Raw genomic sequence first — 14,917 nt, forward strand, 5'->3', positions numbered from 1 at the left:
CTGATATGTGCTTTAGACGATGAGTAGCGAGCATTCCAAAGGGGAAAGGCGCATCTATATTGCTTTTGATGATCGGGAAGTGGGTACATACTGTCGTGATAGTCGATGGATTTACAGCCGGTATCTCTGGTTTGCGTGTTTAAAAAGCGGCAACGAGATACTGTACTGTCGACAGCGTTGCACAAATCTCTAGAGGGAGCAGCGATGTCGAAGGGGGCGAGGCAGTCCTGGCGAGCGAGCAATGAGATGTTGAGGAAGGGGTGGGCTAGTAAGAGGAAATAGATACGAAGTCCATGATGGCTGAATTTATAAGTACGACACAGATGAATCAAGATGGCACAGATTGTGATTGTAGCGATGCATATAACAGTTATTAGGCATGAGCACGGCAACGCCGAGACACTTTCATGCTGCCTTGCTCTCGAATCTCACCCTTGTAGAGGCTAGTTTCACTTTGCTTACACAAACATATAGGCAGGTATACGGAGGCGAGCAGAAGTCTACAAGAGACAATCGGAACGTTTGTAAACGAATAATCTGTTCCGAAATTAGGAATTGATGAGGGTATAGGCTTGCTACATACATACCCTTTCAGGTTAGTACGCGGTGAGCGTATCCCGGTTTGTAAAGTATGCTGCATAACAACATGGCAGAACTTTGCCAGGGATTAATGAGATGACAATACACGCTGTAGCTTAATGTAACAAGCGTATTTAGATTACTTTGTACTAGCACTACCATTATCGTACTTTAGTGTATCTAGGTATGTAATGAAGGTCCATTATTGACTGTCCAAGTGAAACTCGAATGCAACTAGTGATATCTTCCTCTTCCCCGCACTAATGCACCGTGCCGGACACTACGCGTAATGGTACATGTACACCCTCGTATGCATACTACTCGTCTGCGCTCTTCTCCATAGCTTCCCCGCAGCCGTCCCCACTACCGAACAGAGAGAAACCGCCTGATAATCTAGTTCCACAGGTACACAGAGCTAACCACGCCCCTCTTGACCTGGCAAAGGGTACAACGCGATCGATTCAGTGGATGTGAATCATGCCCCAAACGGGCCGGTGTTCAAAGGTCTTGGTCCCCCAGTATTGGCTAGAATGAGAACCGAGGTGTTGAATTCCTAGCACATTCTTTACAGATGCATCATGCTTTCCATTGGCGACGTCCACGTGAGGCCCACCTCGGCAGAATAAAAGGGCAATTGGACCCATCGGCATTTGCTCCATTATCGAAAACTACTTAACTCATCGATTTAGCTGGTCTAAGTGGTTGTATCATTGCAGTCGAAGCTGTTTGCTCTTACCTCTACAAACACTCTGTAAAAACCAATAACATTGACATCATGGCCGACGACAAGACACCTGCCTTTGAGATCCCGAAGGAATGCAGGGCTGGTGTCGTCGTAAATGAGGGACCTGACTTTCATGTTGAAGTCCAGATGGTGCCTGTTCCTGAGATCAGTACGTCATATCACCTACACTAGAGCCTCTCGTCCATTGCTGCAATTCACCGCCGGGAAATCAAGATACCAGTATTGACCCATTCCAGAGCCTAATGAGGTCCTCATCAAACTCAACGCTACCGGAATCTGCCACTCGGACATTCATTTCATGCTCAACGACTGGGCCGTGCCCAAGATGAGCACTTTCGGTGTCAGGTGTGCAGGCCACGAAGGTGCCGGAGTTATTGTCAAAGTTGGAGACGCCGTGAAAACGCTGAAACCAGGCATGCGAGCTGGTCTAAAACCTATTCAAGACACCTGGTATGTTCAAGTCTTCCCGATAAGTTGTACGAAGTACAGCGCTCGCTGACACTAAATAGTGGGGCATGCGAACTCTGTCGTACAGATAAAGAGTGCTATTGTCCAGGAGCCGTTCTCACCGGACTGACCTGCGATGGATCTTACAAGGAGTATGTAGTATCTCCCGAGCGCTACACTACCGTCATCCCAGACGGTGTGAGCGACTACATTGCCGGACCCATTATGTGCTCTGCATCGACCATCTACACATCAATCAAAGAATCCAACCTCAAGCCTGGCGACTGGGCTGTTTTCCCTGGTGGGGGCGGCGGTGTCGGTATGCAAGGTATTCAATTGGCGAAAGCCATGGGACTCCGACCCATCGCCATCGACACGGGCGAGGACAAGAAGAAACTCTGCATTGAAACGGCTGGAGCCGAAGAATTCATCGACTTCAAGCAGGTCTCTGATGTCGCTGCCGAAGTGATCAGGATATGCGATGGCCTCGGAGCGCATGCTGTCTTCGTCACGGCTGTCCAGTCTTACCCTTCATCCATCTCGCTACTCGGTGGCCGCATTGGAGGTAGGGTCATGTGCATTGGTCTCCCGCCCGCTGGAACTTTCCACATTGATGTAGATCCCAATCAGCTTTGCTTCAAGAAGCAGGGTATTGAGGGCACCTTGGTGAGCAACATGGCGGACGTGGACAAGACATTGCAGTTTGCGCAGAGGGGGCTTTTGAAGCCAATCTATACCGTTTATGGTTTGAGTCAATTCAACGAGGCGGTTCAGAAGCTTAGGAGGGGAGAGATTGCTGGACGGGCTGTTGTGGATTTCAATAAAGAGTAGGGACGATGTATTGTAACGAGGTCATAGCGAAGGCGTGGGTATATTCGAATTCAGGTGTAAGGAAGTATGAATCATTGCTTTTCTACCAAACCGATCTTCCCCATCGATACGTTTACCCTTAGTCCATCTTGTTCTTGAGTGAGCCATCATTCTTTCATTGTATCATTCGCATGGGGCCTGGCAATTTGAGGCAGTGGTTCTCTCCACATGCAGCCATACCACTCGCAGGATGCTCATTGTCTCCACCCTTTCTACCTCTATTCATAACCTGAAGCTACCCCAACTTCTTCCTCCATCGTTCTCCTTAGCATCAGCTCTCTCCACAGCCTCCCTAACCCATCTCAAATGACACTCCGCCATCTGCCCCACCTTCGCGACAACCTTTAGTTCTACCATATCCCTCGCCACAAACTCCCTACACAACTCCTCGTAATCCGGCTTGATCGCCAACGCAAGGTCAATTATCTCGCGCTCCTTGCGACTCATATTTGGGTTCTTGAATGGGGCGTAGTATGCGTCGATGTAGCTGTGTATGCGGATGGTTTGCTCGTTGTGGAGGAATGCCGTTACGCGTGCGTTCAAGTGGGAGGATTGGCCGGGTTGGGAATTGACTGAGGGTTTAGGTTTGGAGACTGGTGTGCCCATTGTTGGTTGTGTGTTGTGTGTATTTGGTCGTAAGGGTTGGGTCTTGGTCGATAGTATCTTTATTCGATTAGACGGGAATTCGATGGGGATTCGGATTTTTGAAACGTGCTGGTTGTATTTTGGGGAAAGCGGAAGTTGTAATTTCTGGTGGGTACTGGATTTCGAAGTGAACGGGGCTTAAAAGTGAATGAATGTTCTTGTCAATCACTGCATGGTACATTCACTTCCTCCGTCAATAGTCAAAGGAGGTTGAGATGATTCCGTAGAGACATGTTAATCACAAGAATCAACACTGCTGCACTTAAACCTTTTGCACACGAATTTGAACGAACGGCTAAGTAGGCTGGTGTAATGAAAGTGTACTTATGATCAAACGTAAAATACTACCCAAATATCTATCGGAGGGGTTACAGGCAAGAGGAGCAATGAATTTAACTTTGTTCGATTTGTATATCATGCTTCTGTGCATGTATAATTTTAATTTGTGTCCATATGCTTGAATGAACTCACACATACCAGGTTCCTATTGTCAGGTACCTATGTGCCTATGAAGCATGTACCTCGTCAAGAACTGTGTATGGGGAGGGGAGTCCGTTACACCAAAAAGGGAAGCAATTGGACCAATCAGAGTGCCTGGGTAACGGAGTTCGTGCTTGGCGCCACATGTTTGCGCTGTTTGTCCTCTGCGTCTCAGCCTCATGGACCTAACCTCAACCGTCCCGTAATACGACATTGGACCCTTCTATAGATTCCCGTGCATGAAGATGCGATCGCAGATTATTGACACTCCCGGGGATGTCCAGCTCATCGTCAAGCCAGCCCACACGTGGACAGGCCGAAGCTTCCTCCAGTCGTGCGCCGAAACACCATCCCTCCGTCGAAGATGAGAGCGATTACGAGGACGAGGGACTGCTAGGGGAAGATCCGCTTGATCATGAACTACCTGAACAGTAAGGCTACGTAATATATATTTCGGTGTATGCGACTAACGACAAACATTCAGAGTGTCTTTCAAAAGAAAGCAGAAAGCCACGTCCACACCCTTCTCAATCAGAAGCTTCCTCTCCTCTCCAAACCGACAATCCCCAGTACCTCGCTCACCTCAACCGAGATTACCGCATCTCAGGACGGCCTCGCACCCAAACGATTCCACCGAGCTTATATTGAACTATCTTGACAATCCAGCCAATGCGGGTCACCATCCCCAGGATGCAAAAGATGCCACCGGGCTTGACTGGTACGTTGAGGGTCCAGGTCGCCGCGTAGGCTACGATGATCTCACTGCAATCGATTGGATATTTGAATATGCGAAAGAGAGGCAGCGTCTACGCTATCTATACTCGAGCGCGACAGGTGTGCTCGGCTCGGTCAAACAACTTGCAGATGCAAGCCAAGTCTGGATTATCCTTGTGGCGGCAGGCCTCTTGTCCGGAACCATTGCAGCGTTCATCGATATTTCCGGCGATTGGCTAGGAGACTTGAAGACTGGATATTGCAGTAACGTAGAAGGCGACGGAAGATTTTATCTGAACAAGGCGTTCTGCTGCTGGGGCTATTCGGAGCTTTCACAATGCCACGACTGGCATCCGTGGAGTAATGCGTTGGGCATTCATTCCGAGGTGGGCAGTTGGATCGTAGAGTATATCTTCTTCGTTGTATTTTCTGTAAGTGGCACTCCCCCCCCGCAATCGCCAAAAGCTCATGTTGCTAGATCCTTTTCGCCGCGTGTGCTAGTATCCTAGTCCGAGAATATTCGACCTATGCCAAACACAGTGGTATCGCAGAAGTCAAGACTGTTCTGGGTGGTTTCGTCATCCGACGCTTTTTAGGGGGGTGGACACTTTTGATTAAGACTCTAGGTCTGGTATGCAGACAATTTTGGCGGTTTCATCGAATTTGGGTACTAATAGTCGCAGTGCTTTGCTGTTGCATCTGGCCTTTGGCTAGGAAAAGAAGGGCCTCTTGTCCATGTTGCATGCTGTTGCGCAAACTTGTTCATGAAGCTTTTCAGCAACGTCAACGGGAACGAAGGTTAGTTTCCTATTTTCCTATAATGACATAGCTAACCATTTTGCACAGCAAGAAAACGCGAGATTTTCTCGGCAGCAGCAGCGGCGGGCATCTCAGTCGCTTTTGGATCTCCTATTGGCGGCGTGCTTTTTAGTTTGGAGCAGTTGTCGTACTACTTCCCCGATAAGACCATGTGGCAAAGCTTTGTGTGTGCCATGGTAGCCGCTGTCACTCTCCAAGGCTTCAACCCATTTCGAACAGGCAAGCTCGTTCTATACCAAGTCACCTATCACAGCGGCTGGCACAACTTCGAGATTGTACCATTTGCCTTTCTCGGAATTCTTGGAGGTCTCTTTGGAGGCTTTTTTATCAAGCTGAACATGTCAATTGCCGAGTGGAGGAAGAACAGGACTTACCTCAAAGGGCCGGTTACGGAAGTTGTACTGGTCACATTGGTCACAGCTCTGATCAATTATCCGGTTAAATTTATGAGAGCGCAGGCGTCCGAGCTCGTACATGTGCTCTTTGCGGAATGCATTGACTTGACAGAGGACACGCTCGGCCTATGCAAGTCTGGAAGGGCCAACACTGGTGTCATAACACTACTACTCATATCAGCCCTGATTGGCATCATTCTTGCGGGGTTCACTTTTGGCCTTCAAATACCCGCCGGCATCATCCTTCCATCCATGGCTATTGGGGGATTGTACGGTCGTGCCGTTGGACTCTCTGTCCAGGTCGTACAGGAAGCTTGGCCCAGTCTGTTCATCTTTAATTCGTGTGAGCCAGATGTACCTTGCGTAACACCGGGTACATATGCTATCATTGGAGCAGCATCGGCTCTCGGAGGAGTGTCGCGAATGACTGTTTCCATTGTCGTCATCATGTTCGAACTCACAGGTGCCCTAAGCTATGTCCTACCCATCATGATTGCGGTCATGCTCAGCAAATGGATAGGAGATGCAATCTCTCCACGCAGTATCTACGAATCATGGATCCATGTCAACGGATATCCCTATCTAGATAACCGCGATGAGGGCGACGCGATCCCCGATGTCCCCGCTTCGCAGGTGATGACTCGCACTGAAGACTTGAACGTCATCACTGCAACAGGTCACACTGTTCAGTCATTGCAGCTCCTTTTATCACAACAGCATTATCGTGGCTTTCCTGTCATTGATAGCAGTCGCGATGCTCTACTTCTTGGCTACATTTCCCGCACAGAGCTTGCTTACGCTCTATCGACAGCTCTCTCCCCACCTAGAAACCTTTCCGCAGAGACTGAGGCATACTTCTCCCATCAACCTTTGTCAGACCCTACTAATTCACTCGACCTTCGCCCCTGGATGGATCAGACTCCCATGACGCTCAATTACAAGGCCAGCTTCCAGCTCACACTGAACATGTTTCAGAAACTGGGCCTGCGTTATCTTCTCTTCGTTGATCGTGGCATGCTCAAGGGCTTACTTACGAAGAAGGATGTATGGTACGTAATGAACGGTATGGAGGATAGAGACGAGGATGCGGGTTATGGTAGAGGTCCTGTGCAGGAGGATAGAGAAGAGGAAGATGCAGAGGAACGGGGACTGTTATCCACACCTATAGACGAGGCCAACACTTTAGATATCCATGATTTGCGATAGTCATGTATATATTGTAATATCAACTACGTTCCGTCACTTTGGCTAGGCTATCATGTTCACTTGGATGTTACCCTTCATTGGTGCTTGGGCTCGAAGTCACTGGTCATTGTCCGTGGGATGTCCGTGTACACAATGAGGGCCGGAGCTTGACGGGTCGTCCCTGCCATTGGGAGTTCCAAACAAACAAAACCATACTTGAAACATGAAACAAGATAGGTATGGCACCACGAAATCATCCACCAGTCAGAAGTCAAGATGTGATCGTCGATGGCTTCGGATTTGAGTATTTGCTACGCCGGTCCTGCACTTGTCCACTTCTGCGGTTGATCCGTCACATCTAATCATGACATTGGTCCCTTCACCGATACTGAAAGAATCCACGAGCTCTGACTACCCGACTGTGACTCTACGCAAGTCCCTTCAACAGTCACATCAATGACTCCAAGGTTGTGTATAAATGTTTCTCTCGGTGATGCGTTCACAGCTTTGTTCTTCGCACACTTACTTTCCTTACTTTCACTATCCTTCCTGCAACAATCACTTATTCATTGCCAAAACCCAGCTTCATGATGTCGGGTAGTGCAGAAGACAAAGATGATACGCCTGACGAATGGTACTGGCACAACGTTCTTTATGCCCGTCTCAATGGAGAGCCACTGTTCAATATGGAAATGTTTCGTACTGTACAAGAGCAGCGCGCCAAGGACGACCGAGAACGGGAAGATGGAGCGACGCCTCTAGTCTGCAGACGAATCAAAGATTACTCTGAGGTCTCTTTCGAACTTGATTTTGAGAATACGAGGCTTGAGAAAATAAAGGATCTGGAAATGAAGATTCTGGCAACGAAGGATCGGAAAATGAACCTTGGGGAAATGAACCTTGAAAAGGAGGAACTTGAGCAGATGAAGCTTAACGAATGGAAGCTTGCTGAAATGAAGCCCGACTTCAGAATGGAGATCGACCAAAAATTCCGTGAAAACCTCCCGCACACTGCCCACTCAGATAGTTCGGGGGTTTTCCCGGTCTGCAAGAAATCCAAGGAGACCCAGGAGACCGAGGACACCCTCTCCAAACAATGCAAAAATCACGATAATGATGCAAAGGCAAAAGAACGTGTGGAAAAACTTTGCGAAAATCTAAAGGCCATCATTGCGGCCAACTGGAAACACTTTCAGCCTGTGAGCCAGATCATAGCGTTTGGCCTCGAAATGTGGAGAGGCAAACAACAACTTTGGCTCCAGTACCATGTACTGACATCTATCGCTCATACGATCGAAAAACTCTACAAAGAAAAGGAAGGAAGCACAAAATCAGTGCCTGTCTTCGCTCAAGACCTAAGATACTGCCACCCTGAATGCCGAGAGCCGCTCGAGAAGAAATGCAATATCAAAGTATTGAAAGTATTCGATGGCTTCCTCAGTACCACGGCGGAAACTTTCGTCGTCTCTCTCCCATACGACCAACCCAACAGCCAAATCATCGCCGACATTACGTCGTCTCATGGTGGGCCGCTTGCCATGCTCCGCCCCTTCATTAATGACGACTGGGAGCACCCGAAACAAATACATCCATACGTTGAGGCTTCCTTAGACGAGTCAACCCAGAACATGGTAGCGTACAAGAAAAGATGTTCCGAGTCGAGTTTAGGCGACTGTGGCTGGTTCCTCTCAAAGGGCAACTTAATGGACCTAAGAGAGGCCGGACAACATGACCTATGGTTGTACATCCGACAGGAGGAAGCTGATTCGAAGGCGTCTTGATTATTCCTGTGGGCGATGCCGTAGGAAAGGATCCGGACAGTGATTTCAACCTAAATCTCGAGTTGTTTTTGCCTAGGGGCGGGGGTATCAGGTCTCTTCACTTTCTTCTACCAGGCTGTCAAGTCTGTTTCTTCCCATTCTACCGAGACTATCATTTACATTCTGTCAGGCATCTTAATTGTTTCTTCAAACCTTTTCAATCCTTCTATCAAGTCTCTCATTCAATTCTCAACCAAATAGAAACTCCCCTTTCCCTGTCTATCATGGCTCTCTACTTACCCTTGTCCTGAACTCCCCACTCATTTTTACGTGAGACCCTAACTCCCGTCCTCCTTCTCATCTTCACTGCAACATCTCTCCACGACCAACTTTCACAACAAGACAGTACTACTCTACCTTCCCCTCTGACCTTCCACCCAACACATGAACAAATTACGAAACAAACCATCACATCAATAACCTCCCCGGTCTCCCTATACCATTCATAACCAATACTTCCCGCACTTTCATCAGCTGCGAACCCTTCCATACAATCAAAATAGCAGGACTCGCATATCATATCACAGACAACCCATCACACAAACAACCCCCCGCACTCCTCCCCGCACACCACCAATTACTTCTTAGTCAACAATCTATACTAATTAAGACTATTTCCATACGTCCGAAACTGCGAGAGTTGCAAGACTGAGCTGAGTTACTTTAGTGACAGTCTGAGAACGACGACGAGGGAAGAAGGACTCGACGAGCGAGGTTCTTTGTTGCGGACTCGACCTCGAAGTCGAATCTTTGATAAGTCTACTCGCTTGCCTCGAATGAGGCTCTTGGAGTGGGTAGATGGTTGTTGTTTATGAGAGTAAAGATGGGAGGGAAAGGGAAGGAGGGTACTAAATCATGCAACGTTTTTATTAGGGATGAGTTAATGCATAGTGTAGATTGGGGAAAAAAGATGATGTTGGTGAGTTGTTTTGCTGAGTACGTTTTTCAGTTCTTCGTCATTCATGAACGCTCGTGATGGAGTATTCCAGATTCACTGTCTTCTATTACTTCAACTCAGTTCCCTTAACGACGGGAAGAAGACAAACTCTGAAAGAAAATATTCAAGATTTTTTCACGGGTTTCGGAGATATTCAATCATAATCATCAATGTTTGTGGTATGCTTCGCATATGTTTGATATAATTTTCCTGGTTGTTTCCTCCCTGCATCCCACACACGCGGTTCGACTTCCGCGGAGAAGCTATTGGATCTCTCCCCCTCCCCTCAATCCCCAAAACGCTCGGGCCAACATCATCACATGGAACCAAACCATCATTCCACGAGCGAAACAGCACGAAAGAAAGGCACAATAACATACCGAGTGTGCGTGCGTGCGTGGCGGCAATCCCTCTGGGAAAAAGCTTATTCTATCCTCACTACATGCATGCATGCGCCGGAACGCAGATGCGAGTACACGCACACACGCGCGCAGCCTCTTTCGATAGTTGATCCCTACTTTCGTTGCATGATGTGGGATGTTCGCCACCACGCTTGAGGGAAGTCTATCAAGGTTGGCGAGGACTATTGGTAAGGACGCGTGAAAATATGCCCGTGGCATGGAATCACGTTATTACCTGGAACAGTGCAAAAACTGACGCTTACCACAGGCAATACTATGGCTTGAGAGTGGTTTTGACGAGATCCCGAGACGCGGTGATGCTTTACAGAAAGTACACGGCTGGTACCTAGGCACTTGCAACCGATCTTGTCTGGTGTATCACTGCGATGTGTTATTATGTCAGCGAATTGTCTGAGTGCGTGCGTGTGTGTGTGGATACAAGCCAGACATGGCATCTGCTTCACCACTGCTTCCAGGTGATCCGGTACCGAAGTTACTCCTTACAAGGCTATGACTGATGGCTGGATACGAATACTCTCGATAACGCTTTCACTCTACGAAGACGATGCTGTGGGTCACAGGCGGTTCTAGAGCATCGACGTCAACCCACCGTCAGCTGTGCATATCTCTCCATCGCAGCCAGGAATCGTGTGAGAAAAAGATTCTTAATATCGAAAGTTGAGGGTTTCTCCTCGGACAACATTTTTTCCTGCTTTGCATGGCATGCCACGCTGATAACAGGGCTGGGGGCTTGTCCCTTCTCGCAGGAAGGAGGCTCCGATGTCGCGGATGTGCGAGGTGCATGCTAGCCCAAATGACTGAGGGAGTGTTGAGGAACAAGCACATTACTAGTCTCCAGGATCGCTATCTCGGTGAAATCGGCGGCAGCAAGCCTCACAGAGTCAAGTCGACTCAATTCCGGTCCAGTCAGGTCGAGGAGAGGCTGGATGCATGTGAATATCTCTCACATCAGCCTGGAGAAGAAGGCCGGCAGATCTTTGAGGGGAAATTCCGGGGAAAGAAAAGAAAAAAAAAAAGAAAGAGGAAAAAGGCTCCAATGATGATATGGCGGAGATGTTGGATGAACGACCAGATAGAATTTCTCCGACAGACCTTTTACTGGGACAGTGGAGAATTCTGGCGACAGAAAGGGAATTGGGCGTCATGCGAGATAAGCAGGTTATCGATCGACCAGCATAGAGAGCAGGCAGTAGGCAGTAGGGTACCTACCCAAGGTACAGTAGGTAGGTACTGTCCCCTACACGGTGCAAGTGCAGTAAGAGAAGGAGGCACAGTTTGTACCCACCCACCGCCGTTCCATCCGTAATTCAACGACTCACGAACTTCCGACGAAAAGATAGACAAGAGGACCAAGAAGTAAGTTTCTTGGGTTTTTTTGTTCATCGAGGATTTGCGTCAGAAACCTGGGCTAGAATCGATGGCCAGTGTGGAATCCGAGGGTCCCAGATGGTGGGCCAGTTTCAGTGCGACAATGTCTCTCCTCCGATCGATGAGAGGTATCGCAGTGGCTAGTATCCAACGAACGGCTTCAATCAACTCAGCCCAGACCGCAAAAGAAAAGTCAGTTTTCCAGGATAAGGGGAGTTTACGATGCAATCTGGCGACCATAAGCATTTCGGGATTGTGGACGAAACCAATGCGGAGGGTGGCTGCATCATCATGGCGGGCTGGTATCATTACTGATCACACACACACAATGAGCGAACTGGACCAAAAAGTCGGATGGATTGATTGAAGCGATAGAGTATCAGGCTGGGAACGAATACCGCGGAAATGCATCATTCATATTTTTTGGTGGTGGTGGTTTGATGGTTGAGTGTTGTACTGTGTATCTGGGGCTGTTCCTGGTGAGTAGTGGCAGTGGCAGTGGCAGTGGCAGTAGTGGTGGTCAGTGTATGTACTGATAAGAGAAGTGGAAGTGGATGAATAGCTCGAGTGGGATTGGACGGATGGGATGAGCCTCCTCTGCTAGCGTCCGTGTCTGCGCCAAGAGATAAGAGAATCCACGACCACAAGCCAACCGCTCTCGCCTATCTCTGGCCTATTCTCTCTCTCTACCTAATATTCCCTCTCTACATACAGAGTCGAAGACAAGGAAGACAAAGGGACAAGGGGAACAGGGACGATATAGAAGAAAGAGAATAGGGCAGGGGTATGGGCTTTGACGCTTTCCCCTTCCCCCCCCCCCCCCCCCCCCCCCCACCAGTCACAGCATAGTCCCTCGTTCCCAGTCCTGTCCTGTCCCAGTCGAGAGATTATCCTTCCCACTAACATCCCACGCCCACTTGGTCTCTCTTTTCTCTGCCTTTTTATCGCAAACCTCACTCGCTCGGAGTCGTTTCCTCCACTACCGAGTACATTCAACAGCCTACCACGGCCTACCACAACCAACTACAGACCACCTACCGCAGTCTACTGAACTACGCCCCTTCCATCATTACCTAGCCTGTCAATCTGGCGTTGATCTGTGGCGTCTTCCCGCTCTCTGCTAACCCACCTCTGTCACCCTGTTCACTGCCCAATCTGGAATCCTGGACGCTACTCTCCTCCGACCTCCCCACCCCCAAGAGATAAGGATATCTTCAAGGGTCGACACTCTCAATTTCGTGTTGAGAGATTCCATGGAGACTAGGACTAGGACTAGGACCTTTCCCCCAGTTGGCTCCCCCCCCATAATCCCATTATCTATCTATCCAAACATGGTCGAAATGCTTCCCCCCTTGGCGCATTAGCTGATTTGCGAATTCACTGCTCGTCCTAAGCCATCTTTACATCACTGAACATACCGCGGAGGTACTCGAATCTCTTCAATTCGTCCATACTTCATATCCATCTATATAACTTTGCACCACCTCCTCCAACTTGCTACCCCGTATCACGCCTGCAAGTGAGAAGTAGGGAACCATCGCTTCTGCGCTTCGATAACGACCCTCCCATCTGCATAGATCGGACCACCATCCTTATCACCCTTGCTCCGTTGCTAGTAATCTTCAAGTTCGCTATCTAACGTCTCTCTCTCTCTCTCTCTCTCTCTCTCCACTACCGCGCCCACTGTGTACTCCACTCCCCCAGATTTCGCTATCATGGGCTTCCAGCTGAGGCAACTCTGGTCCGCACCAGAGGTCAACCCCTACAACAAAAAGGCCAAATCCATCCCCATCTTTAACCCTGTCGACAAATACGGTCGAGTCTTCTTCTTCTCTTATCTCGGATTCTTCATCGCGTTCTGGTCCTGGTAAGTCATTTAATTCTCCGTCTCCAATGCCACCCATCCATTCCATACATGCACCCACCCACTCAACTTTTGTCCTGCAAATGCTAACTCTCGCTAAGGTACGCGTTTCCACCTCTGGTATGGTGAACCCTCCAATTCTCGACGCCTCATCCTGGGATATCACTAACACCTTTGCAGCTAAGCATCACCATCAAGAAGGATCTCCACCTCTCCCAGAACGAAGTCGCCAACTCCAACATCATCTCTCTTACCGCCACACTCGTCGTTCGTGCCATTGCTGGACCCTTGTGCGACAGATTCGGTCCCCGCCTAACTTTCGTCGGAACCCTTCTCGCGGGCGCCATCCCATCTGCCCTTGCAGGTACCGCCCACAATGCTGCAAGCCTCTATGCAATCCGCTTCTTCGTTGGAATCCTTGGTGGCACTTTCGTACCTTGCCAGGTATGGTCGACCGGCTTCTTCGATCGCAACATTGTCGGAACCTCGAACGCCCTGATCGGAGGATGGGGTAACTCTGGTGGTGGTATCACATAGTGGGTCTGACCCTCCTGATCGTTGCCGCTCCCCACACTGACAATTCTTCTCTTTAGCTTCGTCATGCCTGCCATCTTCGATTCATTGGTCCACCGACAGGGCTTGTCGCCTCATGTTGCTTGGCGCGTCACTTTCATCGTGCCCTTCATCCTCATCACTGTCACGGCCATCTCTATGCTTCTCCTTACCGAGGATACGCCTACCGGAAAATGGGCAGACCGTGGCAAGATCGCTGCTACCGAGCACACTACCATCGTTGCTACCACCGGTGTCCTCACCGACAAGCCCACTGGTGCTGGCTCCATCTCCTCCAACGACGAGAAGAAGACATCTACTGCTCCCGTTGACGTAGAGGCCGGCACTGGCGAGGTTAACATTCTCGACGAGGTCCAGCACGAGGTCGTCCAGAAGCCCACATTCAAGGAAGCATGGAAGGTCGCAGCCTCTCCCCAAACGATCATGCTTTGCGCGGGATACATCTGCTCATTCGGCGGCGAATTGGCCATCAACTCCATCCTCGGCACCTACTACCTCAAGAACTTCCCACACCTTGGACAGACCCAATCCGGCCGATGGGCTGCCATGTTCGGCCTCCTGAACGTTATTACCAGGCCCGCTGGTGGATTCTTTGGTGACTTGATCTACAAGTGGACAAACCACAACCTCTGGGCTAAGAAGTGCTGGATCCACTTTGTCGGTGTCATGTCTGGCATCTTCCTCATCATCATTGGAAAGCTTGACCCCCATAACTTGGGCGAGATGATCGGACTCATCGCCGTCATGGCCATCTTCCTCGAGGCAGGCAACGGTGCCAACTTCGCACTCGTGCCCCACATCCACCCTCATGCCAATGGTAAGTTCGACTCGAACCCTTTCGTTCATCAGAGACATGTGCTAATTTACAACCAGGTATCCTCTCCGGTCTCGTTGGTGCTGCAGGCAACTTTGGTGGCGTCATCTTCGCCATCATCTTCCGCTACCATGGCAAGAACTACGCCCAGGTCTTCTGGATCATGGGCATAATCGTCATCGCCCTCAACCTCGGCTTCGTCTGGGTCCGCCCCATCCCCAAGGGCCAGATCGGTGGTCG

General features: G+C 49.4%; 3 protein-coding genes across 3 annotated transcripts in view; all 3 read left to right on the top strand.

The window, feature by feature from the left end:
- Positions 1 to 939: 939 nt before the first annotated feature.
- BU24DRAFT_441206 (uncharacterized protein) lies at positions 940 to 6,935 on the top strand. Its single transcript, XM_033530426.1, has 8 exons — positions 940 to 1,472; positions 1,561 to 1,774; positions 1,834 to 2,598; positions 4,024 to 4,197; positions 4,251 to 4,911; positions 4,959 to 5,111; positions 5,164 to 5,278; positions 5,327 to 6,935. Exons 1-8 carry the CDS (start codon positions 1,355 to 1,357, stop codon positions 6,898 to 6,900), a joined length of 3,774 nt encoding a protein of 1,257 aa, XP_033383885.1. The 5' UTR covers positions 940 to 1,354; the 3' UTR covers positions 6,901 to 6,935.
- A 3,571-nt stretch (positions 6,936 to 10,506) lies between these two features.
- Positions 10,507 to 11,409, top strand: BU24DRAFT_180389 (uncharacterized protein). Its single transcript, XM_033521609.1, has one exon. The coding sequence runs from the start codon at positions 10,756 to 10,758 to the stop codon at positions 11,362 to 11,364; it is 609 nt and encodes a 202-aa protein (XP_033383886.1). The 5' UTR covers positions 10,507 to 10,755; the 3' UTR covers positions 11,365 to 11,409.
- A 1,732-nt stretch (positions 11,410 to 13,141) lies between these two features.
- Positions 13,142 to 14,917, top strand: part of BU24DRAFT_408756 (nitrate transporter-like protein) — a gene marked incomplete at both ends in the record, with an annotated part of 2,124 nt that continues 348 nt past the window's right edge. Inside the window, 5 exons of the mRNA XM_033525875.1 lie at positions 13,142 to 13,293; positions 13,392 to 13,410; positions 13,471 to 13,826; positions 13,884 to 14,680; positions 14,737 to 14,913. Of these exons, the coding sequence (XP_033383887.1) occupies positions 13,142 to 13,293; positions 13,392 to 13,410; positions 13,471 to 13,826; positions 13,884 to 14,680; positions 14,737 to 14,913 (1,501 nt within the window). The remainder of the gene's footprint in view (positions 13,294 to 13,391; positions 13,411 to 13,470; positions 13,827 to 13,883; positions 14,681 to 14,736; positions 14,914 to 14,917) is intronic.

The sequence above is a fragment of the Aaosphaeria arxii genome (genome assembly GCF_010015735.1).
Source record: "Aaosphaeria arxii CBS 175.79 unplaced genomic scaffold BU24scaffold_4, whole genome shotgun sequence".
NCBI lineage: Eukaryota > Fungi > Ascomycota > Dothideomycetes > Pleosporales > Aaosphaeria > Aaosphaeria arxii.